Here is a 16,196-nt window from a genome sequence, read left to right on the forward strand (position 1 = left end):
GGCTCACTGGCACAGCTATCAGGGCTTCAGCCGTCTGTACCACAGAGCTGGCAGTACCTAAGCTTATCTAAAGCAAAGTTTCTTATTTCTCCCCAGACCAGGACTCAATTATGGATTCTGTAAAGCAGAAATTATAATGTTTATACTGATTCTGTGCAGCACGCTCATTCACTCACCCACTCACTCAATGGATGGCTTTAAAATAGAGGTGACATGTTAATGTTTAACTGGAAACACATTTTAGCTTACTGCATTCACTGTTCATTGCTGTCATTTGCTGTTTTCATATATACCTTATTTATTTTTATTAACTATATGTTTGACTTATTGCATAATGCTGTGATTGTTGTAAGGGGCTTTATTTACAAAGGACTGATTGAAAATGATTGACTGAAAACTTATAAGCTGCAGGTTCTCGGATATAGTGTTTTCTTTTGATCTGGAAACCACTGTGTATTTAAACAAGAATTAAGGTTTGAAAGGTAGGTAACATTTGTATTTGTATCAACAGATATATTTATTATTATATTTAAAGTGGTATAGTCATATAGTTTAGTTTAGCAATGTTTCATTGCCATCAGGTTTGTAACAACATCCATTAATTTTGCATTCTAGCTTTTTTTTTTTGTATACAGTATGCATGCCTGTCCTGTATCACTGTGCACCTAGGCATCGAGTGTACCTAGGCATTGAAGAAAAAAGGTCTGATATTTGGCCTGTTACTGGTTAGCAAAAGAATAAACAAAAAAATTAAAAATAAATGTATGCATGTATAGTCTCTGACCACTATGTTGCTTTTGAAGTAGATGGAATGTACCTGGGCAGGGTAGTACTTTATACCTGCCAGGAAATGGATGGTAATCTAGGGGCAACAATGGTCCAAGGGCTGGTGAACAGTTCATTGTAAAAGTGTGTGAAGCCCGGCATGCAGGCAAGAAAGAGAAGTAAGGGTGCGCTGACCATTAGGTTCTATGTAGCAGGTAGTGTGCAAAATGTATCGAGCTGTGAAACGTACTACAGAAGTATCCCCAGGACGGCAAGCAGTGTAATAGGTGCTAGAGAATGACAAACTCATTGATTTGTGTGGTTGCAGTATTGTACAAAACTGGTTCACAGTTTTCCATTTAATATGTCTCGTTAGTGAATTCATTTTTTGAGTTTCCCATGTTGCGGTGTGGTTATCGATTACATGTTGCGGTGTGGTTATCGATTACCTCTTTCCAATGTAACGGGTCTCAGTCACTGTTGCTTGATTTTCTTTTTCAGTTTCCCATGTCGCAGTGCAGTTATTGATCATCAGAATCGTGTGAAAGTGTTTGAACTGTCAACAGAAGCAGATATCCAGCTTATAGCAGATAGAGCAAATTTCTTTTTGGTGAGTCACGTTATATTCAGAATTTCTCCTGATGTATTTTTGAGTGTGAAAGACATAGATGTAGCATGCAAAAAGCAGTTTTCACACATATAATGAATCTACTCTTCTAATGCCAATTGTTGGTTAGCTAGTTGTGTTTTGTGTTTATTTTATCTTCTATTCTTGTAGGTTTTGAAGTGCTAAATTTCACTTCTAATACTTTGATCTTGGCTGGTAATGTTGGGTAATTGGGTGGGTATTCATAAATTCACACTGGGCTTGAATGGCTTAGCCCTGTTCGAAACGAGAGGTACAACATAGGGTGGAAACCTGCCAGCATGCGGCAAAGAGCCTTATAAGGTACGAGTGCAACACTAACCAAACTCAATCTTCTAGAAGAATGGTAATTAGTATTCATAACAACACTTTCCAGACTCTATCAAATTTCAAGATTTTGGTATGCTTTCCGTATAAAAAATCTGTGAGGTGCACTAAGTAAATAGATACTGCAGCTTGAAAGATTCATTCACAGTATGACATTTTTGTGTTTGTTAGATAGCGGGAGTTCAGACTTTATAGTATTCTGCCTTAAACTTGACAACAGATAATGTATTCTAAATTTGACCATTGCATGCTTCTTTCTTGATGAAAGTGAGGCCAGTTTTCTTTTTTTTCATTTTGTTTCTTTCTCTTCGCTTTTAACAAGTGAAAGATGCATTTCAGCCTGATTAGAGATACACTTGCTAATTGACAAAAGCCATTAATAATTGGAGATATAAATAATGAAATTGAGACTTATGATTTCTAAACCCAAGTGTCATGGTTTTACTTGATTTTGCTACTGGATGTTTTAGCAGATGTAGGACAATTGAATGAATGCATACTCACTGAACACAAAAACGGCGAACATAACACACCAAAACTGCAACAAGCCGAAAATACAGTTTACCGACACACAAATCACCGAACGCAAGTAGTGCAATCAGACCCTAGTGCCTAAAACCGCAAAACATAAAGTGGTATTATTCCCCATAGTGCACATTCAAAACAAGTAAACGTAATGTGTTGAACTACACAGTAAATGTGAATATCCAATGCAGTTAATGTAAATATATCCATTATATTTTCAAAAGGTTTGCGATAGCCTGCATGCACTGCAACTAGTATACGCTGCTTTATGATCAAAAATGGTCTTAAACTGCTGCTGGCAGCAAAATAATGCTTTCTTTTTGGGCGAAGGAGGACAAGCATCACAAAGTCTGCAACGAACCTCATCCACTCTGTTTTGTTCCCGAACAACAGCCATTAAAATGTTACACAAATCCCACACGTTTCCTACAGCATTCTGTGTTCTGGGTAGATTCAGCTCATTTAACACAGATACTTTCCAAAACTTAATGGGAAACAATGGTGGAAATCATATACAAGTAGTCGATCTAGTGAAAAAGCCCTGGGTTTACCAAGGAGATACCACTCTGCAAAATACTTAAGCAAAGCTTTCCCTTCCATAGGAAATGTGCCTTTAAGTAGCATAAATGTACTCATCACATCCTTTTCATCCAAGAATGCCAGTGCAGCTGTTTGAACACAGTGTTGAAAATGCATATTTGAGATGTACAATGGAGCAAGTCCAAGTGCCTGAACTTTACGCCAAATATTCCTCCCGAAATGAAAAAAACAACCTATACAGACCACATTATTCACATTACGCTTTATGCTTTTAATAGCTGCTATCTCAAAATCACACAAAATGAAACTAACAGCATACATTAAACCTTGCCCAGTGAAAAATTCAAGTAGACATTGCCACATGAAATTATATGACCGGAACGACTTCTTACTCATAAAGCAGTATATTAATGGTACACTTTTGCAATAAGCACCATACTTCACAACTGAATGTATGGTGTACAAGTGTCGACATTCTGCATCCCTAGCAAAGTAAGTGCCCTCCATCAATCAGATATCAGCTACACTTAAATCCTTCAGATTTTGTTGTGTAGTTAACAGCACAACTGTGATGTCCTTCAAGGATGCATCTGCAGTCCTTACAAATGGGTTGTCCTGTCGTCAGGCAGCCCTTCGGTCGGCCGGATTCCAAAGTCTGGGTCTGGCTTGCTGGTGTCACCCTTCACCCCGGTGCGGCAGTTTTAGGTATAAAGGCATCAGCCGGCGCCATTTTTCTCCAGTCTTTCTTGTCGTCGCGTGCGAAGCCAGCTGTTCAAGCAGTGCGGCGCGTGCCGGGTCGCTCTTCCTGGGCCCAAGAGAAAAAAAAAAAAAAAATAAACAAATACCTAGCTCTTTTAAAATTCCCTAAACACATTCCATTCAAAATCCAAAACAAAAATGTTGACCCTACAGCAGCCGGCAAGGAGTCTTGGCTGGAGTCTCTAGATCTAAAACATACCTGCTCAAGGAGGCATAGCCAATTTGCCATAAGACCAATCAGATTTCTTTGCAGATCAGAGCATTTATCAGAGCATTATCAATTTGGCTTATCTATCTACTTCTCAGTATTGCCCCAAAATTCATCAGCATCTCTGGCATCAGTATACGCCAGGCAGACAATCTGGCAGAAAATCTACCCAACCTACTGCCTGATACAAGCGGACAACAAAACAACAAAAGCAAATTAACAGAATACTTACACAGAGTCATCTACCTGCTACAAGCCCTGGGATACACAGTCAATATCAAAAAAAGGCCATCCCAATGGATAATAAACCTTCATGCAGCACTTCTGACATCAAAACAAAAACATCAAAACAAACTAACTGCATTTCTCAACAACTCTCTAGCATGGCATTAACAAAGCAGAGCCATCTAACTGCAAGGAAAGTGTTGTTGGCTCAAGGGCTTCATGGCATCCTGCATAATTGGTCCCCAGCATAATTTTGGTCTCTAGAAAAAGGCAGTGGAAGTTAAGCAGTTGTGGTCTCAAGAAGCACAGGTGGGAAACCAAAATTCCAATGATCCCCAAAATTCCTGAAGAGTTCTCATGCCTGTAGCAAACTTACTATCCAAAACTTCCTGTCAAAATCTGCAAAGTCAACCAATCACAAAAAAAAACGCAAGACAAACTAGACCAGACAGATGGCAATGGATGGCGGCACAGTGGTTTCACCCAAGACATTTGCAGGCCACACATATATGGAAATAAAACAAAATAATACATCAAAAAAAAAAAAAATGAAATGATGGCAACTCTTCTTCACGACAGCCATTCAGACCTCTTCTTCACAGCACCCAGCTGTTGATAAGGACACACAGCACCACACATATGCACTAGGAGGGGCTGGCACTAGACCTATGGCATTTATGGGATGATGCAACCTTCACTATGGGAGTTGGAAACAGCTTAGGACAATTTATTACAGGCAATTTAGCAGACACCACCAGGGAAAACATTCATTCCGACAGAGCTGCACGAAAATTCAACAGACCCCAATGTGGATGCATGACGGACATCTTCAAATATCACAATGCAATGTTGATTGCCAGAAATAGAAGATATTGCCTTCCCATGCAATCACCGGATTGAAGGACCAAGTTGGAACTTGCTAGGACTTGCTTGAAAGCTACGTTGCTTACTTCAGTCAGTTGGTTCCTTTTGTGCAGAAGACATCGAGGAGGCTTCTGATAGCACCAGAGGTTCGCAAGAGGATCAAGTACCCTCTGCTGCTGAGGCCACAGTAGGATTGGACTGGCTGAGACCCTATTCCCCTGATGAGGAATGGGCGGGTACAAATTATTCTGCATCCAAACCTAAAAACCTGCAACTGACATGCCAGAACATTAACATACAGAAATTAACCCAAATTTTCTGAACACATTACAACAACCTGGAACATAAATTACCTTTAACAGATTTAGAATATAAAAGCAAGGGCAAAAGGTCCTGGAAAGCTGAATACAAAGCTCAACAAGAAAGAATTCAGCTGCAAAGACCAAAGCACCAAGCCAAGGGGCCAGCTTAACAGGCCCTGTCTATCACACCCTCTAGTCATGCACTCAGGCCTGGACACCACTGTACCTGCCCTCCAGGAAGACCAGCTCCTCAGCTCTCCTTTCCCTCCTTTCTGCCTTAGTTCTCGACTCCTTCAGCATCCGTTTCTGAGGGCTAGAGCAGAACCTAAAACAATAAAACTCCTGGAAAACTGCCATCCTAAAACGTGCTACTTCAACTTCTTTGCTTGTCTGGACTCCAGCAACTCTTGGCAGTACAGCCTGAACTGTCTTCACTTTCTATTAACTTGCCTTCCTGATGGCAGCTCAATACTTCACTAAGGGCAACCGAACCCATCCTTGAATATAATCAGGACCAAGAGCTTCCTTAAATCCCAATAGAGTGTCCAGGCAAACTTCCCCTTTCTTACAACTTCAATCTAAGGTCCGGCCATTCGCTCACTACATGGACAGGACCAAAACATCCTCCCCAACCTCTAACAGGAAAATAACATACGAGACCTGACATACAAACCCCAACCAAGACAACAGACCAATCTCTACACTACCTTGAAACAAAATTGGTGAAAAAAAACTCCCAGACAGGAAAAAGGAAGCAGAACTGAAAGGATCATCTCCAAATATGTAACAGGAAAGGAAGGAAACCAATTTCCAACGGATTAGCTACCAAGGATCCTACCATGGAAATAGAACTCCGTGCATACATCAGGCAAGCATTATTACAGAGGCACTACCTGACTTTTATCCTGCTGTGCCACTACGATCCTTTACACCTCTATACTGGCTTGGGCATACCATTGCTAAGCACTAACTGCTAGTTTCCCTATGGTATTCTACGCTCTTGTTTCCTTGCAGGTGCTTCCTTACCCTACATTACCATAATTTATTCCTCTGCAACTTGTAGATAATTATCCTACATTCTTTCACCCCTCCATTAATCATGACCCTCTACCATTTAGGTGCCTGCAGACTTACCCACCCTCCATATAACTTCCTTCCCCTCATATCTGGTAACTTTTTTTGGTCTACATAATACATCTATATTCTCCTGAGGTGTTTTACCAGTACTTTGCAGGTAGTTTCCCACCTTATCCTATATGGTGGGTGTTTGGGGGCTCCATTACACTGGGCCCAATTTATATGAGTAAACATACTGGATGGAAACCTGCATGTATGAAAAATTTGCCAAATTTAGAGTTTATTGAAAAATGCCAAAAGAAAAACTCTGGCAACGGACACAAGTCAATGTGAGAGCAATTGGCTCCTGACCGCCACAATGGCGGTGCCGTGAAACAAGAGGCGAACTGCTGCCCAGACCCAGGACATGGTCCGTACAAAACTGTACTTTCTGCTTACTCTGATCACTGACCTTTTTTGTTAAGGAAGACTCCGTCTTTCAAAGGAAAATTGTCTGGATTGATATCATCTAAATATACTGTTAAACCAAACCTCGTCCCTATGTTCTTTGAGCGAATTCTTTTCACTGTCTGTAACAACGATCTTCTGCTTGGTAAATACAGCGCAAAATCTAAAGAAGACGCTACAGCATCATCTACTATCACACAATATGAGTCTCTGGAAAAAGCTGCCCTCTGCTTTAAGTCTGCAAATACTTTGTACTTTTCAACTTCCTCAGGCTCTCCTGAATGGAAGTGTTCCACCGATTTCACTAGCTCTTCAGCTGAAGTCATGGAAACTGTAATAGCTCTGCCTTTACATTTTTTCTAATGCTTTATACTTACAGCACCAATACTTTTTCGTCTTGGTTTTCTTCTTCAACTGATAGACATATCCTTCCATCAGCAAAACTTCACCTCCATACTGCGACTTTACTGTTTGATACACCTGACCTAAAACACCAGGTGGTAACCTACACAAATCCGCCATTCTGTTTTTAGTACGTTCGTACACGTTGTGAACCATCTGCAGGTTATCTAAAGGTGTACTCATTAACTGTAGTGTTAAAGCTACTGTCAGTAATTTGGGACTCTATGAACTGTGTTTTCGTTAAGTAGCACTTTCGATAGCCTGTGTGGGTGATTTTAGGATTCAGTGAAGTGTGCATTCATTCAAGTGTCCTAGATCCATTTTAGCATATGTCAGTAGTTAGTGGGGGGGGGGGGGTGAATTAGAGATGATGTCAAGAAGCAAAATAAAACTTTGTATGAAAACAGACATATGGTGTTTGTTGATACTATGAGCTAATAAAAATATAAAATTCAGTGAAACATCTTTCTAATCACTGTATAGACATAGTCTTAAGTGCTGAATTATTTGTGTCTAAAATGTCGAATGGCTTGATCTGCTGCATCACCCTGTACTACTGTAAGACTCAGAATGTACCGCTTTTAGATTTTTCTTTACATTTTCCCAATAAAAGTTTTGCAGTCACCCATTTACTCATCCAGGCTGCTTTTAAAGTTTGCCAGGGAATACTTCTACTTAATATATACAGACACCCTATTCCAGAAGTGGGACCTACTTAGGGTTAAGTACCTGTCACCCTACCTGGTGTTAATGTGGCAGCGTTATGTTTAGAACTGTAGAACAGCTACCTGGTTTACCTCTGGTTCTGTTTAGGTGAAGCATTAGCTTGGAATGCTGGGTAATGCATAGCATGGATGTCTACGCAGATGCCATCCCTCATGAGCTTCTCCAACAGTGAACAGAGGAATAAGGACTTCAGTTTATCAGAGTGGATAATAGCACCAAGACTTGGTATTGTTTGTGAGGAAACACTTGAGGTCTCTTGAGCTGGTTTAGGTTTTTAGTAAGGTATGTGGCAAATAGAAGATTATGTTCCATTCTAGAGCTAACACAGGAGGAGTAAAGTAATACTATAATTTGTTTGGATCTTGAGGAGATACCACAAAGGACAAACTGTGCAAGGTAGAAGGGTTTCCTTACAATGACAAAGACATGGTGGGGTCAAAGGAGTGTCAAACAACACAGATACCCAGGTTCCACATGACTTGTATAGATAATAGTAAATTATCTTCAAGTAAGTCATTTTAAAGCTGTAGCATTTTGTGGGAGTGAGTTTTCTTTTTCACTGTCTAATTTCTTTACCCTTGTAGAGAGAAGAAAGGTCATTTATCAGACTGGTTTAGAACTTGCCATTTCTTAATTGTACAGTACGTGCTCTCTCGTTTGTAGCTTTGACACTCATTAAGTGTGTGTAAAGAGGTTGATGGCATTTTATGAGGCAGATTCTTTTGCCACTTCTGTATGGAAAAGGCTAAAAATCATTCTGTATATTGGGCCGTTTCTGTCTAACGGCACTCAAGCAGAGTGTGTTTTAACTACAGTTGTGAAAACAGAATGCGCTGACTGTCCTGATTCATTGCACAGCATTACTTAGATGTTTAACTTAGATGTTTAACTTACAGATCACTGCTCCACTGCATTCGTAATGCGACTGGGGCAGTAACAGGCTATTAGTATTAATGTCAGCTCTGGAGGGCAGCTGGTCATCCTGAGGGAACATGAGGCTGGATTCCAAACTGTGACCATTTGATGATGTCTGTCAATAAAAGAGATTGTAGCCCATGCTTTCCTCGGTTCTTTTTTCTGCTGAAATGAATGGACACTGCTATCACTTAGCAGTTTTTAATTCGTTTCCTTGGCTGATCTTCGAGAGCAATGATAAGTTGCTTGTTTTGGCTTTCTTTTCCAGTATACTTTTTATTGTTGGCCCTGATACCTGATTTTATAATTACTTACATTGACTCTTCATGGATATTTTTTTTTGGTGATATCCCCAGAAATGATTACCAAACAATTTTCATGTGGAAGACTGATTTCTCCTAAGGACTAGTGTTTATAACGTGTGTTTTTTGTTATTTAGGGATTTAGGAAAGAATCATGTGGTTGAGAATTCTGACTGTTGTAGGGATTTCAATAAGAAACTATTACTCAGATGAGTGAAGGTTTTTAGATTTCGGCCTGCTTTGTCAGTATTGCCATTTTATGACTGGGTTGTGGAGCACCTTAAATTCTTGATCCTACCCCAGAGGGATATCTGTTTCTGTTAGTCAAAGAATGAGCCTCTAAGTCTAGATTCTCAGAAGGTGGGTAAAACATGTAAGGCATTTCCCAGAAACCATAAAAATGCAGAGTAACCTTAAAGCCAAAAAACTGGTTTTGGACCAAGATAGTGATCCAGTGCAGGACAGGTGACCAAGGCCTTACTGAAATGGTCAGAACCAGGCTTTTGACTCTTGTGTCCATGGAGAATGCACTTCAGCCCTCTCAGCTCTCTTCTGACACTACCTAGTTTTCATGAAGCTGGTTACACAAAAAGACTTTTGGTGACAAGCATTTGCTATTACACTGATTTCAGAACTGTATAGTTCTGATTGTAGATTTCGTTCATAGGTGTGTACTAGGCTAATGGCCCTGGGGCCTTTACAAGCCTAGCCATAGCATTACCCTGGCATCAGGGCACCCGACCTTAGTTCCCAGTGCCTCTGTCTAGTAGAGCCACTGGAGTTATCCATGTGGTGAATTTTCTATTTCCCATTCACTCATCAAGATTTCTCTTGAAAAGGTCAGCAAGGTGCTCTGCTTGACATGTATGGGAAGTCTATTCCATAGCATGGGCAATCTCTGGATTATGAACCTGTCCTTCCAGTACATACTGTTGATTGTTGTAATGAGGTTGAGGTCTGTGGAGCATGTGGTGTTTAGGGATTGGGATTTCTTTAGATGTAGCATTTCTAACAGAGCTGGGTCAGACATGGCTTTGTAAGTCAAGCACAGATCACCTTTAAGTAGGCGATATGAGACAGAATAGTTGGAGTTTTTTGAGTCTGTCCATATAGGGCAAGTGTTTAAGGCCTAGAATCCTCTTTGTGAGGTACTTTTGCAGCCTCTCCAGTTGTTGCAGGTGTCTAGTGAGATGCATGCCAAATGGGGTATTGTACTCGATGATTGGCCGAATGAGGGAAGAGTAGAGGAAGACAATGACCTCTTTCTTCCTAGATGCAAAACCCTTAGTAATGAGATGTGCCACATAGAAGGACTGTCTGACCACAGTGGCAATGTGGTGATCAAAAGACAAGATTGCTGTCAACCTGTATTCCCAGATCTCGTATGATGCCTTCTGTGTTCAGTGGACTACCATCAATGTGGTAATTCATGGGAACCGTGTTTTTCCCAAAGAGGATGATGACACATTTTTTGGCATTGAGCTTAAGGCCATGGTTCTGACACTAGTTGTTGGTCTCAGTGAGGCCATTCTGTAGGATGTCAACATCATTTGGGGAGTTAATAATAGCTCCTAACTTGCAATCGTCTGTGACCTTTGTCAGCCAGAGTCCCTTCATGTTGGCCTGGACTTCAGAGAAGTAGATACCAAACAGGAGAGGACCCAGGACCAAACCCTGTGGGACTCCACTCATGATTAGTCAGCAGTCTGACTTGGAGTTAGCTACTTTAACACTGTGGGTTCTATCTGTGAGCCAGTTTGCAACCACATATTGATATAGGGGTTGATGCCTAGCTTGGTGAGTTTTTCTGTGATTCCTGAGTCAGGAATGGTATCAAAGGCCTTGGCTAGATCAAGGTAGGCTGTATGAAACACATTGCCTTCATCCACAGCTCTGGTGACTGACTCAAAGAAGTCGACCAAGTTGAGCAGGCATGATCTACCCTTCACAAAACAAACTGTGTTGGATCCAGAGTTTGGAGATTCCCTATATCCTTGTTTATTAGGTTCATGATGATGCATTCCATAGCTTTGCATATCAGACTCATCAGGCTAATTGGGCAATAGTTCCCAGGGTCTGTTGTCACTCCTCCTTTGTGGAGAGGGATGACTGTAGCAGTGTGCCATTTGATAGGGACAAAGCCTGAGGTGAGGCTGTGATTGAACAGGGCACACAGGTGATGTGCCAGTTTACTCTGTAGTTTGTGTAGAATGCAGCCAAGGATATTGTCAGGTCCCATAGAAGCTGTATTCTTGGCCTTTGACAGTGCTGTTTTAACCTGTGCAGCAGTAATATTGGGTTCCTGGCAATCTACTGGTATTGTGATTGGTCCTTTGGAGGGGGGAAGGGTACAGCTGACACTGAATCTGTTGGCCAGTATATTGGCAATATCTGTTGGCTCGGTATAGGAGGTACCATTGTCAAGTAGCTCAGAGCAAATCTGAGTATTGCCATGGAAATTCTTTACATAACTATAGAAGGCCTTGTGGTTGTCACTATCTGCTCCATTTCTGTTTTCATAGCTAGCTTTAGAGGGATCTCAACTTTTTGTTGAGGCTGGTAAAGGAGTTTTTCCAGTCTTGGGACTTCACCTTATTCCACATCAGTTTCCTCCTTCTGTTGTAGAGTTTGTTTATAGCAGGGCCCACCAGATTGGCTTCCTTTTTTGTGGGTAGAGTGTCTTGATTCTATTGGGTGTGGGAGATCCATGCATTTGTGTACGTGTTCGTACAGTGCATTGGTGTATGATTCGGTGGTCATGCAACTATTCTCCATTTGCATGGGTGCCGTGAAGTTAGCCACCTCTGATTTTAGGAGCCCAAAGTTAGCTTTGGAAAAGTTTTTCATGGTGGTTACCTTTGGTGGGAGGTGGAAGGGATGTGGATTTCCAAGGTGATTAGTTTGTGGTCGGATCTAACCAGGGAGGGTCTGACTATTGGTGTAGAGCAATGGCCGTCCATGTTAGTTATGACCAGGTCAAGGATGTTGCTTCCTTTAGTGGTGGTAAGAATGAGCTGGTCCAGGGCACTGGAATTGATGAACTCCAGGAAACATTGGGCAAGTGTATTGGCACATGAGTAGTTTTCCCAGTTAATGGAAAACTTGATGAGAGATAAGACTGCACCTCAGCTATCCTTTACCAAAGAAAGTTACTCTGAGCTACTAACTATAATACAACCAAGGTGCTTAGCTATTCCTCCAGTAATAAGAGCATTTAAAGATGATGATCATCGTGCATACAGCTGCAGTAATCACAGATGGGTTTTCAGCCGTCAGGCGGTCCCTCGGTCGGCCGAATTCCAAAGTCTTGGTCCGGCGTCGGTTGTCGCCGCACACTCTGCTGACGCCAGGAAGGCCAGAGTATATAAGACACAGCCGATGCCATGTTCTTCAGTCTTTTTTGCCGCGCGGTGCCCGAAGCAGAAGCAGTTCGCAAGTGCCGGTCGGCCAGCTCCTGAATTACGAAAATATTTGGAACCGAAGTCTTCATAAAGCTAAGTACCCCGTTGGGGAAACTTTTCTTGCCTCAGACCGATGTCAGAAAAAGTTAATAATTGTATTTCTTGTGGGAAGCAAATACCGCATAAGGATTTCCATTCCCTGTGCATACCTTGTTTGGGTCCAGACCACGACGTCTCGGGCTGTCGCTTTTGCGCTACTTTCAATAAACGCACTATCAAGCGTCGGGCGGAGTTCGCCCAACACTATTTTGGTAAAGCTCTTGACTATAAAATGTCGTCGGACACTCCGACTACCGTTTTATCCAAAAAACGCAAGGAAAAGGACCGACATGCGAGGCCCGCGGTCTCCGCCGACACCACGCCGAAACAGGCTTCACGTGGTCCGGTTCTCAGCGAGACGCCTTTGTAGTCCCTGACTACCGACGACACTCCTTTGGTGGTGTCTTCTGTACCTGAGACCGCTGGGTCCTCGGCCCTTTCCCAGACTACAACCGAAGCCCCGGCTTATGTAGAGCCTACTAATGTGGACAGGTCCACCTCCACCCATGGTGTATTTAGGCCTTCATCTTCTTTTTCTATTAAGGCCTTTACTAAATCCAAAGCAGCCAGGCATCACACTAGGCCTGCTGCACAAGGCCCATCTCCTGGACCCATGCCTAAGAAACAGATGCTTAAAATGGCTGAGGATCTAATAACTCTTATCAGAGGTTCTCAGCCCCCTCCTGACAAGAGACCCAGAGTGGAGGAAGAATCCCCTCTTCTGATCAGGGATCCATTTTATCAGAACATTCTGATGCAGAGGAACACTCTTACTCCCCTTTTGAGGATTCGGATGCAGAACAGTCCATTCCTTCTGTAGCCCCCCCTGAGGATTTTTCCTTTGGGGAAACCTTGCACACCTTGAGGGAACACTTCCATTGGAAAGGCCAAGACTTTTCAGATTCTAAGAAAAGACTTAGGGAATTTCTTTGGTTACCTCAGCACAGACCTCTGGCTATACCCCCTGTTTTGGAGGTACTGGATGATGTCTACTCGGAGGCTTGTCTTAACCCGGATTCTCTACCTCCTGCACCAGTAAAGCCTGATAGATATTACAGAGTACCCAGTTCTCACCAATTTCTCTACAAAGGCCATAATGCTGACCCTGAAACCATTTCACAAGGCCCTAAGGGATTAAAGGCCTCCACTGCCAAGAATCCACTTCCTGCAGAAAGGGAATCTAGATCTCTAGAAAGGTGGGGTAAGAAGGTATATACCTCGGCCACCCTAGCCATGAGGGCCTTAAACTGCCAGTTTCATATGATTAAATATCAACAGTTCCTGTTATCACAATTAAAAAACAAAATGTCTCAACCTGAACAACCAGATTTAAAAGAGTTACAGGATATGATGCATAGTGCGGAGCAAGTGGGTAAACACACCTTACAATGTGGCTATGATGCCCTAGAGGCCTCCAGTAGAGCGGCTGCTACAGGATCAGTCATTCGCAGACATGCCTGGCTTAGGGAACAAAATTTGCCTGATCATGTGAAAGCTAAACTTCTTGATGCTCCTTTACAAAAGGATGTGCTGTTTGGTACTAATGCTGAGGATATACTATGAAAAATGGAAGAAAAAGCCAAATCTATGCAAACTGTTAAAGCTTTCTTACAGGTCCAGCCACCACGTTTTAGCAGGAACTGGCCTTCAAAAAACTGGTCCTTTCCAGCCACTGACAAGCCCCAAAGAGGTAGATACAGACGCACAAGGGGCAGAGGGCAATCACAAGGATCATATAGAGGCAGACAATGGCAATCTCCAGCACCAAGAGGTGGTGAAGACAGTGCACAACAATACAGGAAGCAAACCCAATGACTCCCTCATTTCCATGCCAAGCAAGTCTCAGCTGGTAGCACCTTTGGGAGGAAAACTAGCATTATTTGCAAGCAATTGGCATATTGTCACAACAGACAAATGGATACTGGATATTATAAACAGAGGCTACAAATTTCAATTTCACACTCTTCCAAAAATGAGAGGCATGCCAAACCTGCCACAAAATCAAAGGGCAGAGGCACAACTGCAAATTTCAAAGCTCCTAAACATGAGAGCTATACAAAAGGTACCTACGCACCAACAAGGTCAAGGTTTTATTCAAGACTCTTTCTGGTACCAAGAAAAGGAACCGACTGGAGACCCATTCTGGACTTATCCATCCTAAACACATTTCTACTGCACCAAAATTCAAGATGCTCACATTACAGCAACTTCTTCCCATGCTGGGCAAGGAGTTTTGGCTGGTAACATTGGACCTCAAGGAGGCATACCTGCATGTCCCAATCAGACAAAGCTGCAGAAGATACCTCAGATTTCTTGCAGGTTCAATCCACTATCAATTCTCTGCATTGCCCTTTGGCTTATCTACTGCGCCCAGAGTATTCACAAAGTGCCTGGCATCAGTGATTGCCTATTGCAGACTTCAAGGGATACATATTTACCCTTATCTGGACGACTGCCTGATCCAAGCGGACAGCAAACACATACTACTGGAGCATCTGGCATATGTGACACGGTTACTGCTTTCTCTGGGATACACCATCAACAAGGAGAAATCAAGGCTAACACCATCTCAGAAAATAACCTTCCTGGGTGCCAGCTTGGACACAAACACCCAGATGGCATATCTTACGCCAGAAAAACAAGGGCAACTATCTCAGTACTTCAAAACACTAGCAAAAAGTACCAGGCTTACTGCAAGGAAAATTCTGCAGGCTCTGGGATTCATGGCATCTTGCATTCTTCTAATCCCATGTGCAAAGCTGCATATGAGGAAACTTCAATGGTACCTAAAAAAATCTATGGTCTCAACACAGTTACAGTTTGGAAGCAATTATACCAATAATTCCATGTCTGCAAAAGGAATTTCTATGGTGGGCTCAAGCATGTCAAGTAAACACAGGCCTTCCATTCTGCAAGCCTCAAGCAAAACAAGTCATAACCACAGACGCCTCAGATTACGCCTGGGGGGCGCACATGAAGGACAGGTGCATTCAGGGCAGATGGTCCCAAAAGGAAAAGCACCTTCACATCAATCAAAAAGAAATGCTAGCAGTGATAAATGCAATTACAGCTTTCAAGGACTTCCTGCATCCAGGACAATTACTGATAAGAACAGACAACACCACAGTAATGTGGTACATAAACAAACAAGGAGGAACACATTCATACCCCTTGTGCAGACTAGCCATGACTCTTTGGAACTTGGCTCTGGAAAGACAAATCGAACTTCAAGCACAGTACTTGCCAGGACTGGAAAACACACTGGCAGACACTCTAAGCAGGAATATGACAGATCCACACGAATGGAAGTTACATCCTCAGGTGTTTACGGAGATAATACAAGCGTGGGGGAGGCCAGACATAGATCTTTTTGCCTCCCACAGGAACCATCAATTGCAAAAGTTTTGTTCAAGGACCTTCCATCCAAAGGCCTGGAAAGTGGACGCCCTTTCATTCAGTTGGACAGCATGGACAGTTTATGCATTCCCACCTCTGCCTCTTCTGCCCAAGGTGCTTTTGAAAGCAAGAACAGACAAACCAAGGATGATACTGATTGCTCCAGATTGGCCAAGGCAACACTGGTATCCACTCCTGAGGAGCCTAACACATACTCCTCCCTGGTCCCTGCCTCTAACACCTCTTCTGCTGACTCAGAACAGCTACAAA

General features: G+C 42.4%; 1 protein-coding gene across 1 annotated transcript in view; it reads left to right on the top strand.

Annotated features, from left to right (window-relative positions):
- The window catches only part of LAMA5 (laminin subunit alpha 5), a 1,615,491-nt gene that overhangs the window by 898,009 nt on the left and 701,286 nt on the right, over positions 1-16,196 (top strand). Inside the window, exon 28 of the mRNA XM_044090412.1 lies at positions 1,267-1,375. Within this exon, the coding sequence (XP_043946347.1) occupies positions 1,267-1,375 (109 nt within the window). The remainder of the gene's footprint in view (positions 1-1,266; positions 1,376-16,196) is intronic.

The sequence above is a fragment of the Protopterus annectens genome, chromosome 12.part0 (assembly GCF_019279795.1).
Source record: "Protopterus annectens isolate FY-2018-M chromosome 12.part0, PAN1.0, whole genome shotgun sequence".
NCBI lineage: Eukaryota > Metazoa > Chordata > Ceratodontiformes > Protopteridae > Protopterus > Protopterus annectens.